Genomic DNA, 26,904 nt, shown 5'->3' on the forward strand with positions numbered 1-26,904 from the left:
AGAATCTGAAGCAGGCTCTAGGCTCTGAGCTGTCAGCACAGAGCCCAACGAGGGGTTCAGGCTTATGAACCATGAGATCATGACCTGAGCTGAAGTAGAATGCTCAACCGACTGAGCCATCCAGGAGCCTCTTGCCATATCAAAATTTTTAACTTAATCGTATCTACAATGTCCCTTTTAGCATATAAGGTAACACCCACAGGTTCCAGAGACTAGGATATGGACATCTCTGTGGGTCATTATTTAGCTTACCACGGGGAGTCAAAATAGAAGCAGTATTTCAGAGTGTAGAAGCAGCATTAATTCAGGATTGATGAGGCAGGTAGAAATAAGGATAGGGGTAAATGATATTTGGCTTGAGTCCTTGGGGATACTCAAATACTGCCTGTTCATCTTCTATTCTATGCTCTTTGCCCATATCTGAAGGAGCTATACACAAAAGGAAAGCTAACAGTTGAGCTTCAAAGAACTCTTTCATTGTTATTTGGATCTGGGCCCAGTTGCCTGCCCCTTCCCTCACCCCCCAGTGCAGAACACAAGAAAAGCTGAGTTGGATGCCAGGGTTCAGCCTCAGGGCCTGAGTGGGACTTCTGCCTTCCTCTTTGATCTTGCTATCATCTACTTTCCAACATTATAGGAAAGAAGGAGGGAAAAGCCAAATTGGATGTGTAGCCTTTAGCCCAGTCACCCCTGTGTTCAATATACCTCGATGCATCAGTATCACTGTCATAATCGTTGACTCGTCAGATTAGTTGTGTCTCCTCTTGGGATTGACCAGACTGGTAGGTTTCTATCCATCTCCCCTTTTATCTCACCTTACTGGCATAACATTAGTAGAAGCATTGATTTCTCCACAAAGGAGGAGACGTCACTTGCTAAATGCTGTGCAGGTATGGAGCCACACACTGAGCAGATTGTTGGCAAATTGAAGCTTCCGGGGCAAAGTGGTAAAGATGAAGGAATTCCATGAGGAATGGTTGATGGAATGAGAGTGGTTTCACCTAGAAAGGAAGACATTAACAGGGAGATACGAGCATTGTTCTCCATAAGAGGAATTCAGATTATTCTTCCTGGTATCAGTACAAACACGTTGAGTATTTGTTATGTGCTCTTTTCATCTCATGTAATTTATAGTGTCATCTTAAGGGGCATGTGTATTTCATTGCTATTTTCTGAAACAGGAAACTGAAGCACAGAGAGATTAAGTGACTTGCCCTAGGTCATACAGAGAGTGAATGGTGTAGCTAATATTGGAACCCTAGTCTGTTGTTCCACTGAACTGCTTCTCTTCCCACTGTACTAATAGATTCTCCCAAATTATAGATATAAAAAAAAAATAAGTGTCTTGATTTTCATCCACCAAAGCCAGCAGAAGTTTCCAGCACTTGGGGCGAGAGGATGCTAATGATATTGCTGTAATAAGTCTCTACCTCTTGAGATGGCCAAAGGGAAAGATATTTCTCCTGGGAATCTTTTCTTCCACATTCTCTCCCTAGGATGAAGCCCCTGTGTGTTGTAGCAACCAAGAACCCACTGAATAAACCTATAACCCTGTGCTTTCTAGAATAGGGGCAATGCTACTTCAAGTTTCCACGAAGAAAACCTCATCTACAGCACCCTGGACCTCTTCTTTGCTGGAACGGAGACAACTTCCACAACACTGCGCTGGGGTCTGCTTTATTTGGCCTTATACCCAGAAATCCAAGGTGAGCATGCCAGTGAGTGCGCCTGGGGCAGGACAGAATGGTGTCTCCTAGAGCATACGGCCCCCAAGTTGGGACTAGAAGATAGGATGGTAGAATGGAAAAACAGTCTTGAGGTGACGTAGACTTGAGAATGGGCACATTCTTCAATTTTCCTGTTAGGACTGTGATGGGTTCACATAATCCCAGTGTAACAGAGTCCCTGCCCTCAGGAAACTCAGAATCTAGAGTGAAAACAGTGAAGTCAATGGACACTGTGGTGAGGTTCAGGAAAAGACTTACATTCTTATACGAATGTATCTTGTTACAAGCTTCTAGCCTTTTACGTCATGTCTTCCATTGGCCTGTGGATAATGTTCAGACTCCTGAGTCTGGCATATCATGTTCTCTGATGTTCCTTCTTCTGCCTGTCCAGCCTTAGCTCCACCCACCGTACATGGTGCCCTCACTAAATTACATGCTGTTTGCTTTGCACTGTCCTTATTCATGCCTCCGCCATCAAGCTTGTTCTTCCCTCTCATCTGCTTCCCCATTTTCTCTACATGGTAAATCACCAGGTGTGCCTGAAGAATCTGCTCAAATACAACCTCCTCTAAGATGCTTCCCCACTCTAATAGGAAACTCCTTACTCTAGAGATGACTTTATTATTACTGGATTATTTTCCTCCTCTAGAGATGACCTAACACACCTCCATTACTATGTGATTGCACATTATTCATATGTCTTCCCCAAAGACTGTCATCCATTCAAAGGCAGTGACTATTATAATCTTTTTTTTTTTTTTTTTTTTCTCTCCAGGACCCAGAGCAAATTTGAGCTGGAGAGATGGGATGCTAGGATACAGTTTTTCAAACTTTGGATAACAGTTTATTAACGGGATATAAAATCAATTTAGTGGATCAAGACCAACATTTTTTCCTAAAATAAAAATAAAGATCAGAGTACTTCCCATGTACGAAGGATAAGATTGTTCATCAAACTTTATTTCTTTCCATATATTTACATAAAAGTATGTTTTATGATTCATGATGTAAAATGCGTTTGGAACTCTGAATTACATTTTCTAAAAAGTTTAAAAGCTATCTCATTAGGATATAGAGTTGGCTTCTGTAATAGGGTCTCCAAAATAACAATAGCTTAAAATGATAAGGCACCTGGGTGGCTCAGTCAGTTGAGCATCCAACTTCAGCTCAGGTCATGATCTCACAGTCCGTGAGTTCAAGCTCAGAGCCTGGAGGCTGCTTCAGGCTCTGTGTCTCCCTCTCTCTCTGCCCCTCCCCTACTTGCTCTCTCTCTCTCTCTCTTTCTCAAAAATAAATATTAAACAAAAATTTTAAATGATAGAAGTTTATAGTCATCTTCACAGCACCATTATTCACAATAGCCAAAAGGTAGAAACAACCCAAGTGTCTATCAATGGAAGAAAGGATGAATAAAATATGGAATACAATGCAATATTATTCATCCTTAAACAGGAAGGCATTTCTGACATGTGTTATAACACTGATGAACCTTGAAGACATTATGCTAAATTAAATAATACAGTCACAAAAAGACATATACTGTATAATTCCATTTCTATGAGGTTTCTAGGGTAGGCAAATTCATAGAAACAAAGTAGAATGGGGGTTGCCAGGAGTTAGGGTAGGAGAAAATGAGAAGTTATTGTTTAGTGGATGTACAGTTTCAGTTTCTCAAGGTAAAAAGTTCTGGAGATTGGTTGCACAATGTGAATATACATAACATTATTAAACTATACACTTAGATGTGGTTAGCATGGTAAATTTTAGGCCACATATATTTTACCATAATTTTCAAAACTCATTAAATGGTCAGGAAAAAAAGTTCTAGGGGTGCCTGGGTGGCTCAGTCAGTTGAGCGTCTGACTCTTGATTTCAGCTCAGGTCAAGATCCCAGGGTCATGGGATCAAGCCCCATGTTGGGCTCCACACTTAGCACAGAGCCATGTATATATATATATATATATACATATATATATATGTATATATATATTTTTTAAATAAATATTTATTTATATTATATATTATAATGTTTATAATATATATTTTAAAATAAAAAATATAAATATATTTTGTACAAATAAAATATATTTAAAAAATTCTTATTTCTGTCAAAATTAAAAAATCTAAGCTTGACTCAGCAGAGCACTTTGGGTTCTAAGCTTCTTCCAACATGTTGCTCTGTTGTATCTAGAATGATGGCCTTGTTTATACTCTTAAAGATGGCTCACCTTGAGGGCTGCCTTTCCACAAGTTGGAAGGGAAGAAGGAAACACCCTTCCTTTAAGGACATGTTTCAAGTACCAAACATTCCTTCTACATTATTCTATTGACCAGAACTTAATCACATGGTCACACTTACAAGGGAATCTGGGAAATGTAGTATGTAGCTGGGTAACCAGGCATCCAGCTAAAAATCTCTTATTGTAGAAAAAAAAAAAAAAAGGAAAACAGCTATATTGGGGCACAATTAGAAGCGTCTTTGATGTGTTGGGTGCTCACCTAAACCAGTTCGTGTAAATCTCAAGACGTCCTTAAGAGGAAGGTAGATTTATCCTTACTGGTAAGAAGAGAAAACAGGCTCACAGAGTTTAAGTAACTTGCAGTAGTAATGTTGTAGAGCAAGAGTTTGCAACCAGATTTGTCTAAAACCCAGGCCCACTTTCTACTCATATAGTTCCTGAGAAATCAGAGCCTATACAGCCTGCTATAGTTTTAGTCATTTTGATCCTGGATGCCATTCTTTAGTTTAATCAGGCTTAAGGAAAGTTGTGGAAGAGGAGAATAATAGAACCTTCTTTTCCAGAAAAAGTCCAAGCTGAGATCGACAGGGTGATTGGCCAGTCGCACATACCAAGCACAGCCGCTCGAGAGTCCATGCCCTACACCAATGCCTTCATCCATGAGGTGCAACGAATGGGAAACATCATCCCCCTGAATGTGCCCAGGGAAGTGATAGAGGATACCACGCTAGCTGGCTACTACCTGCCCAAGGTAACCAGGGACTCTCAGCCTCAGATCTTCAAACCCATCTTTTAGAGCTCTGAACTGGAAAGTGACTCATACTCTTGCCTTAGGGAATCACTTAAATGGGAAAGAGATATATTATACCTGAGATAATACTAGTTTTTTTCTCCATGTGTGATCTTTGGAACATTAATCCAATGAGATGTTAATAGGTATTAGGGAGGGGAAAGGGGATTCCTAGGTCAAATATGTTTAGGCAGAGACCGGCTTTTCTTTGCTGTGGGATGTCTCAGTGGGTTTTTTTATTTGTTTGTTTGTTTTTACTATGTAATGTGCATTATGCGTCTTTGTGGGGATACAGCAAGCAGCAGTTCTCAGACTTTGCCACGGAGCCCTTTTCTTTGCCTTTGTGGAGCTTCTCACAGCGCTAGGAACCTGCCAGACTTGGAAAATTCTGCTTCACAATCCTGGGGTTCTAGAATATTAAAATAGGAAGGGACATTTGAGACCACCTGGGTCAATATCACGTTAATGCTGGAGTACTTTTTCCAGCTTTTACTTACAGACCTGTCATGGGACTGCCTCACAAAGGAAACCAGTCCAGGTGTATGCAATATGAATTATTAGAAAAAGAGAGAAAGGAACCAATACTTATTAAGCAATGAGTATGTAACATGGGCTATATAGATTCTTTCAAAATGTATTCATCAGTCTTCAGAATACCTATTATTCCCATTTTATAAATTGGAAACTCGAGGTTCAGGAGTGATAAAGCTTGCATAAGATCTCTCAACTACAAAGTGACAAGAGTTGGGTTCCAGAACCAGATCGGTTTTGTTTCCCAGGCTCATCTTTTTTGTACTACACCATGTTCTCTCCACAGGAGTTGCCTTACTTGGACTTTAAAAGAGTCTCCCTGCAAGTGTTCTCAGTTGGCCCCTGTTAAATTCCTGTCCTCACAAAGGAAATTCTGTTCTCGCTCTGCCCACCAGTCTTAAGATCTAGGCAGACAGCTCTCCTCTGCCCTCTGGTGTCGTCTCTGCACATTGCACATTTACAGTTCCTTTGCTTTCTCAGGGTGTAGGTCGGCTTCTGTGGATCCATTCCAGTTTGTCTAGATCCCTCTGTGTGTGTCTTACCGGCAACTTCTCTCAATAGGCAGAACCAGGGGAGCTTACCTATTCCTGTCCTATTCCTACGGCTGTTTCCATTCACTGTTTTCTTATTGATAGACATCTCGTGGGTGAAGGCTTAACTCTAAATTATTTCACAGGTGCAGTTTGCATTTTTCTAGCAATTCATTTAGCTCAACAGACTCATTCTAGCACTGGCTTTAAAGATCAGCTTTAATAAAGATCCTGGGAACTGAGAGATCTTAGTGACTATATCTTGTAGAGGCCAGGAGCCATGCCTTTGACATGAACTAGACCTTGTACAGATCACGGTTTTACCTCTTCCCACTGCGTAACTGTGGGCATATCACTTAACCTCTCAGAGCTAAGACTTATCTATCTGTAAAATGCCATTTAAAACTACTTCATGGTTGGAGAGAAAATGAGGTCATGCATGTAGTGTTTAGTGTAGAAAGTGCTCAAAATAGCAGTGATTTACTAACTTAACAAATATCCAGTAAGCATCTAAAAGGCTCCCACCTGGGAAAACAACTCTGAACAAAATAATCATGCAAGTATATACTTACAAACCATGGAAACTGCCCAGAGGGGAGAACCCACTGGTTTCCATAAAGATACAGGCCAGCTGGAATGGGGAGGAGGGGCACGAGTGGTCTGAGAGGGCTTTCAAAGGGAAGTGGTGTGTGAGCTGAGGATTAACGAGTGATGGAGAGTTAGCTCAGTGACAAAGTAGGGAGGAAGGGCATCCAGGCAAGGAGAACAGCTTATAAAAAGGCCTAGAAATGAGTGGGAACATAGCATGTTTGGGAAGCTGAAAGGCGGCGTCTGGAGTGCAAGTGCAGGAAGAAGGAGAGTGGTCCAGACAGGGGTCAGGAGATGGGTCTCTCCCCTAAGGGTGATGGGAAGCCAGTGAAGGGTGTTCAAGGTGTGGGTGGGCGGCTGGGGGTTGGCATCATTCTATCATGTCCAAAGCTCACTCTGCTTTTAGAGCGTGGAGCAGATTGAAAGGGGAGAGAGGCCACGGGCATGGTGGGCAGCTCTTACAAGACTGTAGGCAAGGCAGCTGGTAGCCTGGATCAGAGGCGGGGGTGGACACAGAATGGAAGTGACAGAACCAAGAGACATTTAAAGTAAAAGTGAGCTGCCTCACTAAAGGATTGGATGAAGGCAGAATGAGGGAAAGGGAGACAACACAGAGGACTTCTCGTTTCTTGTTGTGTCCTTCGATGAATAGTGGTTCCCTTCACTGGGGGACCTGATCCTATTATTAAGCCTTCTGTGGAGTATACCAGACACTAAAGGGAAGAGAATGGGAAAAAGAGAGATGCATGGGGTATCTTTTACCTGGGGAGAGCTGCCAGAGTTATCACTTCGCTGAGCGGCTGGGTTGATTTGGGTATGGTACTGACTAGCTAGCTGTTGCATTATTCTCTCTGGTGTAGACATGTCCCTGTAGAAAGATCCATTCTGCAGTCAGTAGAAGCTACACTTCTCTGATAAAATTCCCTGCAAGCCCATCATTTTAAGCTATACCATTGCAAAGAGCAGGGTGGCTGGGGGGGTGGGGGGGCTGGGTAGGGATTAGGCTCAGAAGACAGTGAGTTGGGGAGTGTGAGGGAGTCTGGGGTGTGGTCAAGCCCAGGCATGGGAGTCAGGTGACTGCTGCACTTCTGAGTACACGTGTTGCATGGGTCAAGCCTCGCCTGAGTGTTTTCTGCCTTTTCTAGGGAACCGTGATCGTTACCAATCTGACTGCACTGCACAGGGACCCAACAGAATGGGCCACCCCCGACAGGTTCAATCCGGAGCATTTTCTGGAGAATGGACAGTTTAAGAAAAGGGAATACTTTCTGCCTTTCTCAGTAGGTGAGTTGTGACAAAAGGAGTGTGAGAATCCACAGTCCCTCTTTTGGCCCTTCCCTACCCTTTTCCCCTTCATGCTTGGCTTTTTGAAGGTTTCCAGATAGCCCTGTTCAGTGTGACTCCCCTCCTGCTGTTCTCCACACCTGTGGATTCCTTACTTCCTCAGACCTTGCTTGCATCTGATGGAGGTTTTAGCTTTACTTTGTTCTGTTCCCCAGAACACTGGGGACAGAGATTCAGTCCCCATCTCTCGCTCACAAAGAAGGTTGGATATTTGCTATCTCTATAGAGGTTTTAAATGTCTCAAGTTCTTTTTAAAAGCCACCCACTCACATAGAGCTAGAGGCAATTTATAAAAATAGGATGGGGGTGGGGCAAGGAAAGGGGCTACTTGTTTATCATTATGGCCATCAGGAATGACTCTGGATGCCACTGTCCTAACTAGGTGGGATTCTACCCTAAGAGGCGCTTTTGATTTTTACAATTTTAATTACCCTTTAAAAATCTGGCTAATACATTTATATGGTACAAAGCTTGTAAAGTACAAAAGAGGATGTAGTGAAAACTCTCACATGTTTCTAAGCCAGCCAGTTCCAAAAGGGTGTTTTAATTCTTAACATTGTAAAATGAATAACAAAAATTCTTAGAATATTCCAGGTATTGAGTTAGGGTATTTTGCTTAGATTTTTTTCAAGTAATTCCCTGATTCCTGAATTCTATAAAGATTTCTTGGGCATCTATTACGTGTCAAGCATCAACTCTGAGGATTTGACAATGAATGAAGTGGAAAAGAAAAAAAAAACTGCTCTCATTAGCATGTGCTCTGGTGTAACATTGCAGGGTTCACATTACTAGAACCACTTCAAAGATAAAGAGACTGAGGCTTAGAAGGGTAACTTAGATGATCTAAAGTCATCAAATTCATGTGGCAGAGCTAGAACTCAGTGTTAACCAGATTTATCAAAAACTAAAGCCTGTGTTCTTCTTAGCACTGTCTCCTAAACATACACATATATGTACGTATATATAATAATGTATTATTTAGTTATATACATATAACTAAATGCTACACGGAGCCCATACTGTGGAATGCACGATAGTCTGCTTATCATTAACTTAAAAATAAATACAGATTGCTTTTCTGATCCAATATCCTTTTGCTGTTGATGACACTAGGGCTCAGAAGGGGAGGAACTGGAATTTGAACCCATGTGATAAGACCTGAAGTCCAAGGTGCAGCACCGCCCTGTTATCTGGGCTGATTTCTGATTAGAGCTTCTTTGTCTTTCTTCACCTGATTCCAAGTCATCTTTGCTCACATTGGACAAATCCCTCCCTGATAGGAAAGCTGCTGTGAGATATAGGAATACCTTCCAGTCTTCTGTCTACAGTAACTTCAAGTTTTATATTTCAGTACCAAGTCCCAGCCGTCTATTTCAAGGATTGGATTATAATTATTTTTGCCTCACTGGTGCTTTGCTATTGAGAATTTTATCACACCCTCTTAATTACAGACTTCATTTGCAAGCACATTATCTCATTTAATCTTTGCAGCCACCCAGTTATTAATAACTAGGAAAGCGATCAGTATTTCCTTTCTTCATATAAGGAAACTAAGAATAAGAGAGTGGTTTCTTATCCAAGGAATGAGGCAGAACAGGGCCTACGAGTTAAGGTTTTATACTTCTCATCTACTGGTGTCTTTAGCACAACTAGAATATAACTCTCTTCCCCCTTCAAGTCCCTTTCACTTTGATTCAGAGTTCATTCCACAGGTGTCAGCATACGTACGCATAACAAACAGTCCTCGAACGCAGTGGCTCAAAATGATAAGTTATTAAAACAATATTAGTGCTTACAAATCTACACTTCAGTTAGGGAGTTCTGGTCTTAGGTGGGTGTGTTTATGTGTTTGGGAGGTCAGCTGGCTGAAAGGCTGATCTGGGACCTCAGCTGCAACCACAGGGCTTTCCATGTTACCTCTCATTCTCTGTCAAGCTAGCCTGAGTTTGTTTACATGGTAGTCATAAGATCCCAAGGAGGAGAATGGGTGGAGCTAGAGAGTGTAATGCTAAGCGAAATAAGTCAGAGAAAGACAAATACCATATTTCACTCATAGGTGGAATTTAAGAAACAAAGCAAACCAGTAAAGGAAAAAAAAAAAAAGAAGAAGAGAGAAAGACAAACCAAGAAACAGACTCTTAACTATAGAGAACAAACTGAGGGTTACCAGAGGGGAGGTGGGTGGGGGATGGGTGAAAAAGTGATGGGGATTAAGGAGTGCACCTGTTGTGAGGAGCACTGAGGAATGAATAGAACTGTTGGAGCACTATGGTGTACTCCTGAAACTAATATAACACTGTATGTTATCTATCCTGCAATTAAAATAAACAGCTTTGTAAAAAAAAAAAAAAAAATGCCAGTCATAGAAGTTGAAGCATCACTTGCATGTCAGCCAAATGCAACAGCTAACACTCAACTGGTCCTTTTACAATAAAGGGCACTATCGGGACCACTGGCAAAACCTGACTGGGGATCTCAGGAGGAAATGGTGGTGATGCATCAGTGTTTCCTTGAGTTGGTGGTTATATTGTAGTTATGTCGGAGAATGTCCCTGTTTGTAGGAAACACATAACTAAAGAGTTCACAGGTAATGTAGACAGTGTATGCTCATATAACTTGGGAGAAACAAGCTCTTTGTATTATTTTTGCAACTTTTCTGTACTTTGAAAGTGTTTCAGAATAAAAGGCATGATAGGGAAAGTATAACAGTAAATAAATAACTGTAACATACAGAAAGCTATCTTAATAATATTGCCACCCAAAATGTTTCACTTAAGAAGTATTTTCAATCATATTCTTCCAATTTTTGAGAATTAACCAGATGAAGTTAATGCTAAGCTCTTTCGCAGCTAGAATATTTATTATTATCCAGGTGATATGTTAAAATACTTTGTTTTGCTGTGTAAGTTATTGAATTCTTTGCTCTATTTGGATTCAGTATGTAGCCCACACAATATATAAAATAAGGTTCCCATCTTACACACACACACTCTCTCTCTCTCACACACACACACACACACACACACACACACGTTTCCCTTGATAACTGAAGAGGTTACTTAATTAGTCCCAAATCACAGGGCTAGAATTGGAGGAGTTGAATTGGCTCTCCCTTCTTCTGCTTCCAGGTCCTCCCTCACTAACAGGGATTGGGATGTGGCTAGGTTGGTGCCAAGTGTGAGCTAAGAGATCCAGCAAGGGCCCCACATCAGAAGCAAAAACCCCACTGGGGGAAAGACCACTGTATATAAGACGGACTATTCAAGGAGGAAACCTGAGATAATTCCAATGCAGAGGGCCATCAATGGCCATGAGGTCCCCAGTCATTAAGAAGGAAAACACGACATGGGGGACAGATGTCCTACATTTTAGAAAACCTGCTCTGACATTCAATGGCTTCTACTTTTCAACAGTTTTGTTATCTGCTAGTGTTGTTGTTTGCTGATTGATTTTGAAAAGTCTTCAGGCTACACATTCACCTTCTAGGTCAACCCAGGCCTCCCTCCTCTTCTGGTCCCTCACCCTGTACCTTCGCCCTGTGAGTCAGCTGCTTGACCCTTGAAAGCATTGGAGTCCAGACTTATACTCGGCCTGGCTGGCTATCAGATTAAAGGAGCCTCCATACGTAAAGCCGTGGGGCCTTCCAGCCCCTTCTCCTACTCAGGTTTTGCAAGAAGTAGATGTCAGCCCCACATTAGATGGGAAGATGACCTATCTTATGCTTTTGTCTTCCAGGAAAGCGGGTGTGCCTTGGAGAACAGTTGGCCAAGTCTGAGCTGTTTATCTTCCTCACTTCCCTTGTGCAAAAATTTACCTTCAGGGCCCCCGACAATGAGAAGTTGAGTCTGAAGTTCAGAATGGGCATCACAGTCTCCCCAGTCAGCCACCGCCTCTGTGCAGTCCCTCGGTCTTGAAGTTGTCAGGGAGTGACCCTGAGGGACGATCGGAGGAATTGGATTCAGGAAGCTCCATGCAAATCCCAGCTTTGCTGTCTCCTCTGATGGAGCCTTGAGCAGATCTTTTACGTTGTGAATGATTTACCCTTTTCATCCAGGAGATGAAAAGCAGATACTGGTTCCTGCTCTCAAGGAAGAACTATTACAAAAACCAGAGGGAGAATGGACTTTGAGTGATTCGGAAACCATAAAGCTTATCATAAAAGTTCTAGCTGAAATCTGCCTCTTTCTTGCCAGCTTCCTTAGACACGGATTTGCTTCTGGCCTGTGGAGGTAGCTCAGGTCAAAGTGGTGCCAAATGGTTGGTAAGAGTTAGAATGTGGACCCTGAGGCAGCCAGAGGCTAGCCACAAATGCGCTCACTCGTGGTAGCACTGTGCAAGCATTATCTTGCTCCGGCCTCAGAATGGCCCTCTGGCAAGTCAGCAGGGCAACTGTCACCCCCTATGTATAGGCGGGTTTCTAAGAAGCAGCAGTTTGTAAGGTTTACCTAAAGAAACACTACCTTGGCCTTGAACTCAGGAGCAAGCAGAAGGCAACCACTGTCAACTAAACCTGGGGAACAGGTTTGGGAAACAATGTGGAATTATCTTCTTTGAGGGTCACTCTTTGCCTCAATTCCTCTATCAGGCATTTATTCTCAAGCTGTTCGCATTGGATTTAACTATGTGGTGGGTGTGAGTTTTCTTGCAAGTAGATGGGTCAGTTTTTGAATGGTAAGTATTACCAGCCTAAACTCAACTGAGCCCTGGTATAGTAGGGAACCAGAAATGCCAGGATCCTGCTCAACCCTTCTGTACGTATTTGCTGAAGGGAGACAATGGCCATAAAATGGAAGGCCGAGTAACACTCATGGTCCGTGGAGTTTTGACACCAACCCCAATGCAAACACACACAAAGCCACCTGGGAAACTGGACTAAACCACATAGAAGATCTTTTTTTCCCTAAGGTAGAGACTCTGTGTGCTTCTGCCTGCTATTTGGAACTTTGTTACCACCACTGAATCAAGCTCCTGTTACCCTGATGGATGACGAGAAACACATAGCTCAGGCATTACTGTTATGTTGCCCTGGCTGCCAGCTACCCAACCACCCGAGCTGTGCTCAGACCCTCCGACGTGAGCTGGACCTGAGCACATCCAGCAGCCGAACGAACGTAGATGCATGAGTGATCCCAGCTGAGACAAGAGTTGCCCAACTGAACTCAGCCTAAACCGCTCACCTTAGATGTGTGAGTTAAATGGTTGTTTGAAGCCACTATGTTTTCAGCTGTATTGTTATACGACAATAGTTAACGAATACATTCCTACAGGGCAGGAACAGTATCCGTCTGGTTTAAGAACAGTGCCCTGAACATGATAGGGCTCAATAGTGAATTAATGGATAAAATAAGGTAGAATAATTGTGGGCTAATGTTAGATTGGACCAATCGCTCCAAATCAGATCTCTGCCGCTGCGCCTCTGTCCTTGTCACCTCATTCTAATGACCTGTTTCTCAGTCCTGATGCCAACTTCTGTTATAATCCTTTAGGAACACAGTGAAGGAGTACAGGTTTGTTCTGACCTCACTGTTTCCTTCCATTTCCCAGGTGGCTTTCTGGAATGGGGCCACCTATCCCTCTTCCCCAGGCTTAGTTCTCAAGAACAGGCTGATGTCCCTGGATGGGTATTTTGTACTGTCTGGTTCACACTGTGTTTCTGTGCATTCACCGTGAGCTATGTGTTCTGCTCTGAAAAGCTAAGAACTTTTCCCTGTGCTTTTGAAGCAGATAAGAAATGAAATTAAGCAAGAATAAAGGGTCAAATGCAACGGGTCACTTTCAGGGGCTGGCACAGAATCTCTGATGATGCCTGTTGCAACAGTCAGGGTCAGAAGAGAGGCTTCTCTTAGCCCCAGTACATGAAAGGTCCAAAGATATCACAGGGCTCTTGTCATATATATAACAACATTAAAAGATGTGGGTGGGGTGGGGGAGTATAGCATGGAGAGTCAGGTGACTGGGGGCCAGGCCTGAATTCAGTTCTGAGTTTTACCATTTATTCACTTTTGCTTGTGAATTAAACAGGCTACTTTATCTTCCTGAATTCACATCCTAATCTGCAAAATAGAATTAAATAACACCTGCTGTGGTAAATTATGAGACTGGTCAAAAGACCCACTATCCCTCTCTGGGTTGCCTTTCTTTGTGGTGCTCTTTCCACGGGACTTTTTTATATAATCACCCTGATACATCCAAGAATGGCCATGACATTCGCTCAGTAAAATGAGAGCACAAGTTCCACAAGTTCAACATGTTTCTTTTTTCTCTGCCATGAGACTAGCAATGTCCCAGATAAGGGTCTGCAGCCTACATCCAGGTGACAAAGACAGAAAGCAGAGTCCTAGCTGATTCAAGATGGACACGAGATATGACAAACCTATTTTGTTTTGAGCCACTAAGACTTTGGGATTATTAGTTATGCAGCATAAGTTATCCTAAACTGACAGACACATCAGCATTTTAATTGTGAGGACCATATAGATTTATGTTTGTAGTTACTGTGAACACCAAATATATGTGTGTCTCTATATATACATAATATATAAAATGTTACTTTAATACATATTAAATACTTAAACATAAATTTATATATTATATATAGTGTATATCGTATATATTATATTAAACAAAGTAACAGTGTATTTGGCATATAATAAATTGTGGTTGCAATGCTATTATAGTTATTTCAGACAAAACATTTTTGTTATTTCTACGCCTTTTTTTCTAGACAATTTGATCTTTTCCTCACTGGAGTCACAGAACAATATGTTCCCCCTACTGACTCCAGGGTCAGCATAGGCCCTTTCGCAGGGCTGCTGCATGGTGAAACCCCAGGTGCTACCACTGGCTGTCCTCCCCTCGTAGTGAGTGGCATCCTCTGGAGTTGGACTGTGGATGGCCACGGGTAGGGGCCTGCTCCTTGGCCGGGCGGGCGTAGGATAATTTTTGTGATCGGAAAGCTGCTCACCTCATCAACCATGTCTCTCAGTATTTCTGCCAAACTAGTGAGCTCCTATCAATTCCCTAGACAGGTTAGGTCCTCTGTCATTTTCACGTCTTTATATAAGCTATTTTTTTCTATAAGAAGTCTCTCATCACACGTGGCATACCTAGCCCTACATGTCAGCTCTTCAATGACATTTTTCTTGACTCTCAGCTGGTTGGTTGCTTCCTCCTTCATTCTCTGAGAGTTTTATTCCAAAGCTTTAAAGTCCTATATCCATGTAATCTCTCCCAGTTACCCTGAGCTTTTTGGGGGTGCCTGTGCCTGAGTTTTGGTGCATATAGGAGATGCTCGGTAAATGTTTGTTGGACCTATGGGCTGGGGGTGAGCCGCCAAGTGACTACGGCAGAACAGAAGCTTTAAAGGTGCAGGGTGGCAAGCATTTCCTGCTGCTGTGCAAGAAGCCTCTTAGTTCTATGTGCCTCAAGTTCACAGTCAGAGACTGCATACTAAGGTCCCTGCTACTTCCAGAATCCTGATTTGTGGGGAGAAGAACTTCCGAAATGGCAAATCAAGGACCTCCAAAAGCCACTCCTCTATAAAAGCAACAAGCAAAGTAGCAAAAGTTGTCAGAGTCAGCATTTCTGGAACCCTGAAAAGTAACCAAAGTCTTGCAACAATCTGAGCATGTGTTTAAGGCAGAAAAAATAAAAATAAAAGAGCTGGGTCTCAATCAGAACGGCAAGCGCTGTGGCATGTGAACCTGCCCTATCCCTGCTCTCTTCTCCCCAGCTCTGCAGTCTCCTTGGAAAGCAGCAGCCTCCCAACTATGGAGCTGAGACAGCCAAGTGCCAAGCAACCACTGGAGGGAGCATGGTAGGGGTGGAGTGCGGAGGGTGGGCGGCTGGAGCAGCCCGAAGGCACCGTGCCCAAACAGCGGTCGCTACCTGACCTGTCTGGCAGTTCCTTGAAAAACCCCATTTTTAGGGCGTATCTTTATTTGACCTGACTCAAAGTTCAGTCTGTGTGAACCACACCATAAGGCATTCGTTTAAAACAAAAATCGGTAACAATTGTACCACACTGTGGTCACCCCAGGTGGCAATACCCAACGGTGCTAAGGAGAGGATGAAAAGGGAAAACCCGGGAAGGAGATGTCCATGGGGCTTCCAACAGTTCTGGCATATTTCTGGGAATCTAAATGGCCAGGTACATGCAAGGACCATGTGTGTGGCCAGGGAGGACCTGGCAAGGCCCAGATCTCTCACTCTGGCCAAGCCTGAGGCTCACAGGAGGAAAGCAGGAAATGAAGGCTAAGACAGAGTTGTAAAGTACCTGCTAGAGTGTCAGATGTAACCTGACTCCTATGGAGAGCCCTGAGAGGCTTCAAGGCATTTAAGGAAACTTCTGTCCACAGGGTAGCTGAACTCAGTGCTAACAGAGGAGAATGCCCACCGGCTGCCCTTAAGGAGGAAAGAAATTTTACAGAATCAGCCCCAGAAAGTCACCAGACAACAAGCAACAAAAATAACAACAGCAATAATAACAGACCTGGGTGGTTCCTGATCTCCAGAGTCTCCTCATTATACCATTTAAAATGTCAAATTTTTAACAAACAAGTTATAAACCACGTAAAGAAACAGGAAACTATGGCCGACACACAGGATCCAGAGCAAACAACAGAAACTCCCTGAGGATGCCCAGACAGTGGATTTATGAAACAAAAAAAACTTAAGATGAGTTATTTTTAACAGCTTTAAATTATTAATAAATTCTAACTAATATTTATTTCAGTTTAAAAGACTTTAATGTGAGATATTTTTGCACATATTTTTGGTGTGCAACTTGTCTTTGTATGTAAGTATGCACTGTGAAAAAAATCACCACAATCAAGCTACATAACTTATCCATCCTCTTTCATCCTCTTTATAGTTAACCTTGTGTGTGTGTGGCGGGAGATGGTGGTGGTGGTGGTGAAGATCTATCCTCCTAGAAAATGTCAAGTACAAAATGCAGTAGTGTTAACTATCATCACCACGATGAACATTAGATCTCCAGAACTTTTCACCCCACATAACTGAACCTTTTTGTACACTTTAGTGAACATCTCCCCATTTCCCACACCCCCCAGCCCCTGGCAACCACAATTTTACCCTGTGCATTTATGAGTTCGGCTTCTTAGATTTCACATTTAAGTGAGATCATGCAGTATTTCTCTTTGTCTGTCTGTCCTACTTCACTTACCATGTCCTCCAGGTTCACCCTTGTTGCAAATGGCAGTGTTTCCTTCTTTTTCAAAGGTTGAAAAATACTCCTGATTTCTTCTTATTGCCACATCAGAGGACTGTCTTCCATTTCTAATATCCCCTTACTTTTTAGCCTGCCCTATTATTTATTATGGATAGCACACAGTCTTGCTTTTTTTTTTTTTAATCCATTCAGCGTCTGTATCTTTTGATTGAAAAGTTTAATCAATTTTTATCTAAAATATTGATACAGAAGAATTTATTACCATTTTGTTAACTGATTTGTTTGTTTTGTAGCTCTTTTCGTCTTCTCTCCTGCTATCCTCCTTTATGGTTTTTTTTTTTTTTTCCTATGGATAGGCTTTTATTCTTTGCTCATTTTCTTTTGTGTAACTTCTGTAAGTATTTTCTATGTAGTTAATGTGGGGCTTACGTAAACTGTGGTTATAACAATCTATTTCAAGTGGGTAACTTCATGTATAAACAAATCTCTACACTTTTACCTTTCCTCCTCCCCCCATTGTATACTAATGATGTCACAGTCAACAACTATTTATATTGTGTATGCATCAACATCATTTATAGTTGCTGTGAATACTCTCGTCATTTACTCACCACTATAATAGTAACACAGTATTCTGTTTTTGTCTATATTTACCTTGGCCAGTGAGTTTCATACCTCCTTATGTTCTTGTGTTGTTGCTATTTAGCATTCTTTCATTCAACTTGAAGAACCCCCTTTAGTATTTTTTTTTTTGAGAGTGAGCCCAAGCACATGATGGAGGAGGGGCAGGGGGTGAGGGGGAGAGAGAATCTAAAGCAAACTGCATGCTCCACCCTGAGCCTGACCCTCACTAGGTCATGACCTGACCAGAAATCAAGAGTCTGACACTTAACCCACTGAGCCACCCAGGCCACCCCCTCTCCCTTTAGTAATTCTTGTCAGGCAGGTCTAGCAGTAATGAATTCCTTCAGCTTTTGTTTATCTAAGAGTCTTTACCTCCTTTTTATTTTTGAAGGACATGTATGTCAGGATTAGTACTCCTGATAGGTAGTTTTTGTTTTTGTTCTTTTTCCTTTCAGGTTTCTGAATATATGGTCCCACTATGTATATTCAGACTGCAAGATTTTGCTGAAAACTCTGCCCATAGTCTTAAGGGGTTCCCTTGTGTGTAATATGCCATTTTTCTTTTGCTGTTTCAAAATTCTGTCTTTAACTTTTGACAGTTTGTCTTGGTGTGAGTCTCCTTCATCTTATTTGGTATGTCTTGGGCTTTATGGATCTGGTTTTCTATTTTTTTCTCCCAGGTTTGGAAAGCTTTCCGGTATTATTTCTTTGAGTAAAGCTTTCCACCCATTTCTCTTTCTTCCTTCCAGGACTCCCATAAGGAGTATTACTTAAGTCCCTTAAGCTATCTTCACATTTTCATTCTTTTTTCTTTGTGCCCATTTTACTGAATGATTTCCAATGACCTTTTAGTTTCATTGATCTTTTCATCTGTTTGATACACTCTGTTAGTAAAGCTCATTTTTTAAGTTTTCAGTTCAGTTATTGTATTCTTTGACTCTATGATTTCTGCTTGGTACTTTTTAATATTTTCTCTTTGTTTATATTCTAACTCTGCTCATGCGTTGTCGTCCTGAGTTTGGTGAACATTGTTATGATCATTATTTTTCATTTTCTGTTAGGTAAATCACAAATCTCCATTACATTAGGGTCAGTTTCTGGAGATTTACCTTGTTCTGTTATCCAGAACAGGTTTTCCTCTTTCTTCATTTTCCTTGACACTCTATGTTGCTTTCTGTACATTAGATAAAACACCCACCTCTCCAAGTCTTCACAGACTGGCCTCACATAGGAGATGAGCCTCACAAATCAGCCTGGCCAGAGATTGTGGATGCCTCTCAAACCTCTGTGCTTGTCCAAGCTGTCATCCTTGTTTTTGGTGGCCCCCAGGAGAGCAGAGAATGCCAAGTCCTGTTAGCGCCTCCAGACAGGTGAGGTAAAAGCCAATTCCTCACACAGCAGCTGGAAAAGTTGGAACACTACATGTGTAGTCCAATTCCTTCCCTCCTCAGGGAGAAGCTAGGAGCCAGAGTTTATCACTGAGCTGGGCAGAGGAACTGTGGCAAATTCCTCCTCCCTCATTTAGGCCACACACTCTTTCAAATGGCTACTTTGTCTCCTGTTGCCCCAGGGTCCTCATAAATGTTGAGTCACATAGCTCTCCTAGCTGGGTCAGAAGCCAGTCCCTTGGGTAGTGGCTGGAAAGGCTGAGGGGAGGGAGGTTAGGTCTAAAGTCCATCTGTTTCTAGGGAGCAGCTGGGGACTTGGTTTTACTGCTGCAGCATTGCTGAGTATAGGAGCTGCAGGAAGTAAGTACCCATACACCTTTTCAAAAATCCCAGACATTAGTCATTACCTGTGCAATCAGCTCCCAGAAACAGGCAAGTTAGAAGCCAGGTTGTCGGTTGGCAACTGGAAAAGTCAGGGTGGTAGTATAGTCTACCTTCCAGAGAGGTGCTGGGTTTTATTGCTGGAGCGAGCTGAGATGAGGAGTCCTAAGAAGAGCCTACAGGATCATTGAAAGCTGTCGCTTTCTCTGTGCACCCGAAGGGACTACTGAAGGCTGGGCCTTGTCAACTCCTAGAGAGAAGAAAGTTAGAAGTTAGACCCTCAGGCAGCAGCTGGAAAAGTGAGGGCACTAGATGTAGAGTTCAACTCCTTCCAGGGAGAAGCTGATGGCTAGGTTTTTTTCACTGGAGTCAGCCAGGGGCGGTGGGGTAGGAGGGTCAATACAGGAAGTACCCACCAGTTTGATCATGCTTTCAGAGGACTGGGGATTGCCTACCCCATCAGCTTCTATATGCAAGCTGATGACTAGGCCAGCCCTCAGGCAGCAGCTGGAAAAGTTACAGTGCTAGATGTGCAGTCAGACCCATCCAAGGGTGAAGCAGGGAACTGAGCTTTATTGCCTGCCACTCAGCACTGAGCCAAGGGAAGGGCCCTGGGAAGTGTTTGTGTGCCCACTTAAAACCATGTCCTTGTTGTTTGAGGTCCCAGGACACTAGCACATCCCAGGCCTCATCAGCTCCCAGAGATGATGCCTTAGTTAGAAGCTAGTTCTTTAGGTAGCAACCATAAAAGTCGGGATGCTAGATGCATGGTCCAAGCCTTTCACTCCCTAGGGAGAAGCTGCTTGTTGGGGGTGGGGGCAGGGCTCCACCCAATTGTGTGGTGCTTTGCTGGGGGTGGGGTTTATGGTGAAAGTGTGCCTCAGCTCTTCTTACCTGTTTCAGCGTGGGTATTTCCTTAGTCACCTGGTATGCACAAGTCTCTCTCAAGTGTTTTTCTGCATTTCTCTCAGAGATACCGATCCATGTGCAACAGTTTATTGAATCCACGGGTGGAGCATTTCTTAATTTCTTGCCCACTCAGATACTCCTTTAATGCATTTCCCTTATCTCTTCAGAGCGTCTTGAGACTGGATTTCTAAAGAAAACATTCTGTCCATCATCAGCAAGTCTAGTTCAGCTAGTATGTATGTATCGACTGTGCAGAAGATACTGTGCCAAGTGCTGGAGGGGAAACAGAGATGAACCAGATATGGCCAATGACCTCAAGAAACTTAGTGTAGTGGGGCATTAAAAAAAAAAAAAAAAAAAAAAAAAGGTTGATCACATTACGGTCACTAAGACAAAGAATTGGAAAACTTCAGAAAGACAGATCTGTCATCTTATTCGAGAAAACTTGGAAGGATTTATGAAAGAGGGAAATATTTGAGGTAAAGCAAGCAGCAGGTCTGAACTGCAAGTTTTACTACTTACTGGGAGCAAGTTGCTGTGGCCCAGCTGGGCAAGGGAACCAAGTGTTTCACCATCACAATCACGGCCGGCTTAACAATCCAACTTCAGCTCTATCCCTGAGCGTGTCACTGTGTGCAGGAAGGTGTCTGAAGGTTTCACTTCACGACATTTCTGTGGTCACATATCACTGGAAACTTCAGAGATGTAGAATGTGTCCATTCAACCTAGGCATCTAGAACAAGCTGTCCAATTCAATTTTTTGTGATGATAGAAATTTCTTTACTTGCACTGACCAATACTGTAGCCACTAGGCTAATGAGGAAATACAACTTAATTAAAATTTGTTTAAATACATATTGTGGCTAGAACCACTACATTGGTCAGTATAGGTCAAGAATCTCTGGTAGGGAACTAATCACAAAATTATGGGATGATGTTGGGCCAGCATTTATTGTAAAATTCAGAAAGTCCAATTTGTGGAATCATGTTCTTTTGGCAACATGGGGATCTATCTAAAGTGAGATGGGACTTTATTCTCATTTTTGCATGTCTGGCACATGAACTTCATTCATGTGATAAAACAAATATTTACTGGGCATCTATTAGCAGCAACAGAATTAAGCCTTTCCAAGACATGTTGTACTTTCCTAAAAATTTCACAATTCATTGTGACACATATGTATAGAATGGGAAATAAGGATGCTGGAAACAACAAAACAAAACAAAACAAAACAAAACAAAACAAAACAAAGTGGCTTTAAGAAACATTGCTTAAGAGAAATTCAGGTGGGAAGTGGCAGCTGATATGGCTAAATGGTGGTATCAGGGATCCAAGCTCCTTAGTCTTTGTTATTCCATCGTCCCTGAGGGTCACATCTCTTTGGCCAGACCTTAAATGGCCCCATGTAGTTACAATGGGGTCTGGAAAGTAGTTATCCTCCCCACCCCCCGGTCACTGGATAGTTAAATCACAAGCTAAAATATGGCATTCTGTTACCAAAGGAAGAAGGGGATAATGGATATTGAGGGATAAGCAGCAATCTCTGCCAAAGAAAACCCAGAAATATTCTGGATTTCATGATAATGGAAAATGTCTAGATCCCCATGTGAAACTGGAGACATAAAAAGGGAACACCAAAAAAATCACTCCTACACACCTTCTCATTCACCAAAAAATTCAAATGAAAAACTAAATTAGAAGAATTAATGCAATTATTTTTTCTTTAACAAACTAAATATTTTAAGTCCTTTATTTAAAGCAGCAAATAAATGTGCACTTGTAGCCACTAAAAATCCACCATCACTGTCAGACACAGAAATCAGAAAGTTTATTTAAAACGTTTCACAACTATTATATTGTTATTGGACAATCATTTATTTAAAATAATATCCTAAATACTTACAAAAATAAATCAAGTATTGCTTCTATTTTTCAAGTGTCAAAGTCTTTTGCCATAGAAAATAGAAAGAACCTTTGTAAACTAAACGTAACATTTAAGCTACATCAAGTTTAATAACTGCACACTATTTTCTTTAATGGCTATGCTTTACAAATTCCCAAGCTACTTCTTTGTAATGTACAGGTTCACAACAGGAATGTATGCATACAGCCATACATACACATTTTTACATAGGAATGTTTCTCATTAGATATGCCTATAGAGAACCTAACATAGTACTGTGGCCTAAAAGCCACCCCATAGAGCCCAATGTGCCACTATACAGAAACAGGTGTAGATGTAGAAGCATTATCTAACATTCAAATTAGCAATCCAGTTATCAGATGATGACATCTTAATGAGGGATACTCAGTTTAGTGTTTCTAGATAAGACATTAATTCTTAATCTATACTAAATCATAAGAGTTCAACAGCCTGATTCACTGAAAAAAAAAAAAAAACAGAATAAACTTCAAATATTTCTCAATACATTAAGTGATCATTGTCATATGTATACACACTTTTAACTTAAAAAGAGAAAGGAATATTAACCTTAGAGCAAATGCTCAAAATTAAAGATCGCTTCCAAACTGGTCTGGGGTTGTACTTTTATCAGTGGGGCATTCAAGACCTTACCATACAGACAGATAGATGCTGGCTTTCTCTTCCCTGGCATATGCACTCCAAACACAGACATAAATCATAGTTCGTGATGAATATTTATAATGCTGTACCACCCACAGGGTGTCAATCTCACTACATTAACCAGATGTGGAAAATAATCTCACTTCTGATCAGTTCCTGAATTTCCATAAGGTTAATCACAATAATACAGAACTTTACATTAGTCTTGTATAAATACTCCTGTATCAAGCATTTTAAATTCTACTTATCAACTAGAAAAGTGATAAATCACAAAATTTGCTTTTTCTCTATTAAAAAAGAATCTAGCTTTCTGTCCTTATTCAGAAATTGCACAAATTATTTAGAAATTCCAAATATAATAATTGAAAATTTATGAGCAATCGACTGTGAAAATACTAAATTATTGAAATTGATGTTTTACAACAAATTCCAATAAAAGGGAGCTTGAAGAACTTGTAAAATCTCAATTATGAGCAAATAGTAAACACCAAAGGAGCAGATGTCCTACACTGACCAAAATATACCAAAACGCTATAATATTTGGAAAATTTTAATCAGCATGCTAAAATATTTTCACAGGGCTATTTCATTTCACTAAAAGTTGCAGGCAGGCAGACTATAGGAATATACAAAAAAGCAAACCAACAATATAATTGCACCAATAAAAACCATCAAAATCTAAGAGGTAGTCAACAGAAGTAACCCTGATGAAACAATATATCCTGACAGATGCTCCCTAATCTTAAGAGACCTAAATGCAGTATGAAATTCTTGTATTTTCAGTGATTAGGAAAAGTGTACTGGTAGATAATCTAAAAAGCAAGTATCTAAATGAATAATACTGTAAATGGAACAATACTCACATATGCAACGAAAGGCGGAAAATAAAATCTGGACCAGGGGTCTACAGCCTGCAGGCCACATCCATCCTCCTGCCAGTTTTTTGTCAATAAAATTTTATTGAAATGCAACAACACCCATTTTGTTTACATATTTGTTTATGGTTGCTGTTTTCACACTTACAGCAGAGTCCAGTACTTGGGAGACATCATATGGCTCAAAAAGCCGACAGTGTTTACTCAACTGTTTACCATCTGTCTCTTACAGAACGTTTGCTGACCCCTAGTCCAGACATATGCTGACAGGTACGCAGTTGGCAAACGGCACTGGAAGGATGAACTACAAACGTCACAACCTAAGGTATTCAACTATATGGAATGCAAAATGCTTTCCACATTTTGCCACAATTCAATTCCTTTTCATATCTGGAAGAATCCGAACAGTTTTCTTCTTTTTATGTTTGTGGTCTAATATCAAAGAGTATTTCCAAGTTACTAAAGAAAGGTTGATCACAGCACTGTCCGAAAGAACTTTTCGCAACGATGGGAATTTTTTATACCTGCACTCTCCAATACCGGAGCCATCAGCCACATGTGGCGGTTGAGCATTTGAAATGTGGCTGATGTGACCAAGGAACTGAATTTTTAATTTTAATTAATCTTATTTAAATCGCCACATGTGGCTTGTGGCTAGAATGCTGGACAGCACAGATTTAACTCAAGATCTAAAGTGTGGCTCCTAAAAAAGGCCAAAAAAATTAGAAAATAACACCTCTGAAGATAAAAGCTTTGGATAGAAGTGAACTGAATACCATAAACTCAGTCCCAGACAGATTCTTTAATTCGTAAACAAAATCAAACTGATTCCGGATTATTCCATCACCACACCATCTCTTTGCAGTGAAGAGGAAAAACTATTATGGCATGTTTTTTAGTAAATGCCCTGATAATTTTATGCTTAAAAGCAATAATTATGATCATTATATTAAAACATGTGTGGACATTTCACACAAATTATATTTTTTGCCTTACTTCCCATCAGAAAAATCACTTATAAAAGTCAGCTTATTTCCATATCCTTAACATTTCAACCATGCTGTACAGAAGCCCTTGTTTATAGTAGGTACATATGAGAACTAGGAAGTTTCCTGAATCTGCAAAATCTCCAGTTAGTCACTTTTACTATGGCAAAAAGTCATTTCAATAGTCAATCTTCCAAATGTTATAACATCCATCACATGATAAAAGAGACCCATCTGATGACAGATTTGAGGATAGAGGTAAAACCTTCTATGCATCGAGTCAAAAAGCGTAACTCTTGTATAGTTCTCCATGTACCTACTCAAGACTATTTTTATATGGACCCACGCAATAAAGCAAATATAGATATATTTGTAAATTACTTATTACTGATTATACATTGCAAATTAACCAAGTTACTGGTACAAGTGAAAACATTAAAATATACAAAGTCAATTTGAAATTATAACACTCAGAAGACAAAAGTTTGAGATGTGTGCCTAATTACATCTTCCAATTACTCAAATATACTCCCTTAGAGAAATAGCTGACTCTATATTTTGCTTTCCAAGTCAGCTGACAAAATTAATTTTGTGCATGTTAATTTTAAAATAGCTGATATCCAGCGTCATAAATTTCTTTTTCAATCTGGCAGTTAATTGAAGGATACAAAATATTTTAAGGGCACTTCTGTTTATGTTTTCTTCTGTAGTTTAATCAGGTGTTGTAGCAGGAACTTTAACAGAGAGATTTCTTCTGGTGTTGGTGATGTGCCGTTGCTGTGCCAGGAAAGACCGTGCGGGAGCGCACGCACCAGGGTCTTTGCAGGCACCACTGCCGCTCACGAGCCTAGATTCCATCCCCAGCTTCTGGAACGCTAGACTCTGCACAAACATAAGCAGATAAGGAACAAGACTACTTAGTTTGTCAAGTGCTTTTCACTTGACAAATATAAAGTCATTTCCTCAAAACACTACTATAAAGCTGATTGATGTTTTTCTCCTTTCGTAGAAAAGCTAAGGGTTCAGAAGCTAATTCATCTGTACATTGTAACACCAGCAAGGAGGAGGAAACAAAGGCATAAAACTCAGTTTCTCTATTTTAACCCACTAAACGTGAAATCATCAAAAACAGTAGCTTAAATTAGTATTCTAACATTAAGCTTAATTATAACAATAAAAAAAGGTTCCAAAGTAATTTTTTCTGTTTGGGCCTTCACTCCACCCACTATGAGCAGACATAACACAAGAGAAAAGCTTAGGTCAATGATTCTCAAATGAGGTCCTCAGATTAATATTTGCACCACTGGAAAAAAAAAAACGGAAATTCTATCTTGCAGATTCTACCCAGATCTACTAAATCAGAAGTTCTGCAGCTGCATCCAGTAACTTGTGTTTTAACAAGTCTTCTAATGCGTGCCAAAGTGTGAGAACCACCATAGTTCACTACTGTCTATCTACACATTGATACATGACAAGTTACTGTAGTTGTGGATATTGGGTTTTTTAGTAAGAAAAGTAATTACTTTTTCTCACTAGCCCACGTAATAGAATTTTACTAAGCTTAGAATCACTAGGAATTAGTATAACACACAGAATATAGTAAATGCTCAAAAGACATGGGTAGAAAATGAATACGTAGTGCATTATTTGGATCTAATATCTTTAATGATTTATGTATTGAGAGGCTGTGGAGGAACAAAGAAAATAATACACAGTTACCAATCTTAACTCGGATGACTGACTTATGAGGGAAAGTTCTGGGAACACTTCACATATGATTTCCTTTAAGGCCTTGCTACATTAGGCCAGATTTTATCAAACAGAGAAGGGAAGGCAAGAGCACAGACAAAAAATATGGTGACATACAAGAACAGGCATGTTTGAAGAAGGACAGCCCGCTCTTTGTGGGGAAGCACAGGGTTCTGACATGGGAGTCCATACTCTCTCATACTAAATAAGCAACAGCTAAGGTAGATAATGGCTGTGTTATTTTCTATTTCGATTAAAATAATCCAAAAGAACCATATACATCATGAAATGCTTGCAAATATCCCACTGACAGTAAGGATGACAAAATAAAATGCACTTCAAATAATTTTACACTATTTTCTCCTTTTTTAACACAGACATACAACTACCGAAGAGTATTTCTTATTAAAAACAAAACAAAACAGAAAACAAAACACAGTGAAAGACACACTTAGAGGCTTCATGGG

At 40.8% G+C, this 26,904-nt stretch overlaps 2 protein-coding genes and 1 long non-coding RNA gene across 3 annotated transcripts in view; 1 reads left to right on the forward strand and 2 right to left on the reverse strand.

Moving 5' to 3' along the window:
• Positions 1 to 11,914, forward strand: part of LOC125912544 (cytochrome P450 2J2) — a 30,142-nt gene extending 18,228 nt beyond the window's left edge. The window contains exons 6-9 of the mRNA XM_049617067.1: positions 1,565 to 1,706; positions 4,531 to 4,718; positions 7,552 to 7,690; positions 11,486 to 11,914. Of these exons, the coding sequence (XP_049473024.1) occupies positions 1,565 to 1,706; positions 4,531 to 4,718; positions 7,552 to 7,690; positions 11,486 to 11,664 (648 nt within the window). The 3' untranslated portion in view covers positions 11,665 to 11,914. The remainder of the gene's footprint in view (positions 1 to 1,564; positions 1,707 to 4,530; positions 4,719 to 7,551; positions 7,691 to 11,485) is intronic.
• LOC125912545 (uncharacterized) lies at positions 4,979 to 7,252 on the reverse strand. The gene is made up of 2 exons (XR_007454774.1): positions 7,169 to 7,252; positions 4,979 to 5,166 (listed from the first exon to the last, which is right to left on the reverse strand). It is a non-coding gene; the product is annotated as an uncharacterized LOC125912545 (long non-coding RNA).
• Positions 11,915 to 24,575: 12,661 nt separating the features above from the next.
• The window catches only part of HOOK1 (hook microtubule tethering protein 1), a 68,662-nt gene continuing 66,333 nt past the window's right edge, over positions 24,576 to 26,904 (reverse strand). Inside the window, exon 23 of the mRNA XM_049617066.1 lies at positions 24,576 to 25,570. Within this exon, the coding sequence (XP_049473023.1) occupies positions 25,400 to 25,570 (171 nt within the window). The 3' untranslated portion in view covers positions 24,576 to 25,399. The remainder of the gene's footprint in view (positions 25,571 to 26,904) is intronic.

Source organism: Panthera uncia, assembly GCF_023721935.1.
Source record: "Panthera uncia isolate 11264 chromosome C1 unlocalized genomic scaffold, Puncia_PCG_1.0 HiC_scaffold_4, whole genome shotgun sequence".
Classification (NCBI taxonomy): domain Eukaryota; kingdom Metazoa; phylum Chordata; class Mammalia; order Carnivora; family Felidae; genus Panthera; species Panthera uncia.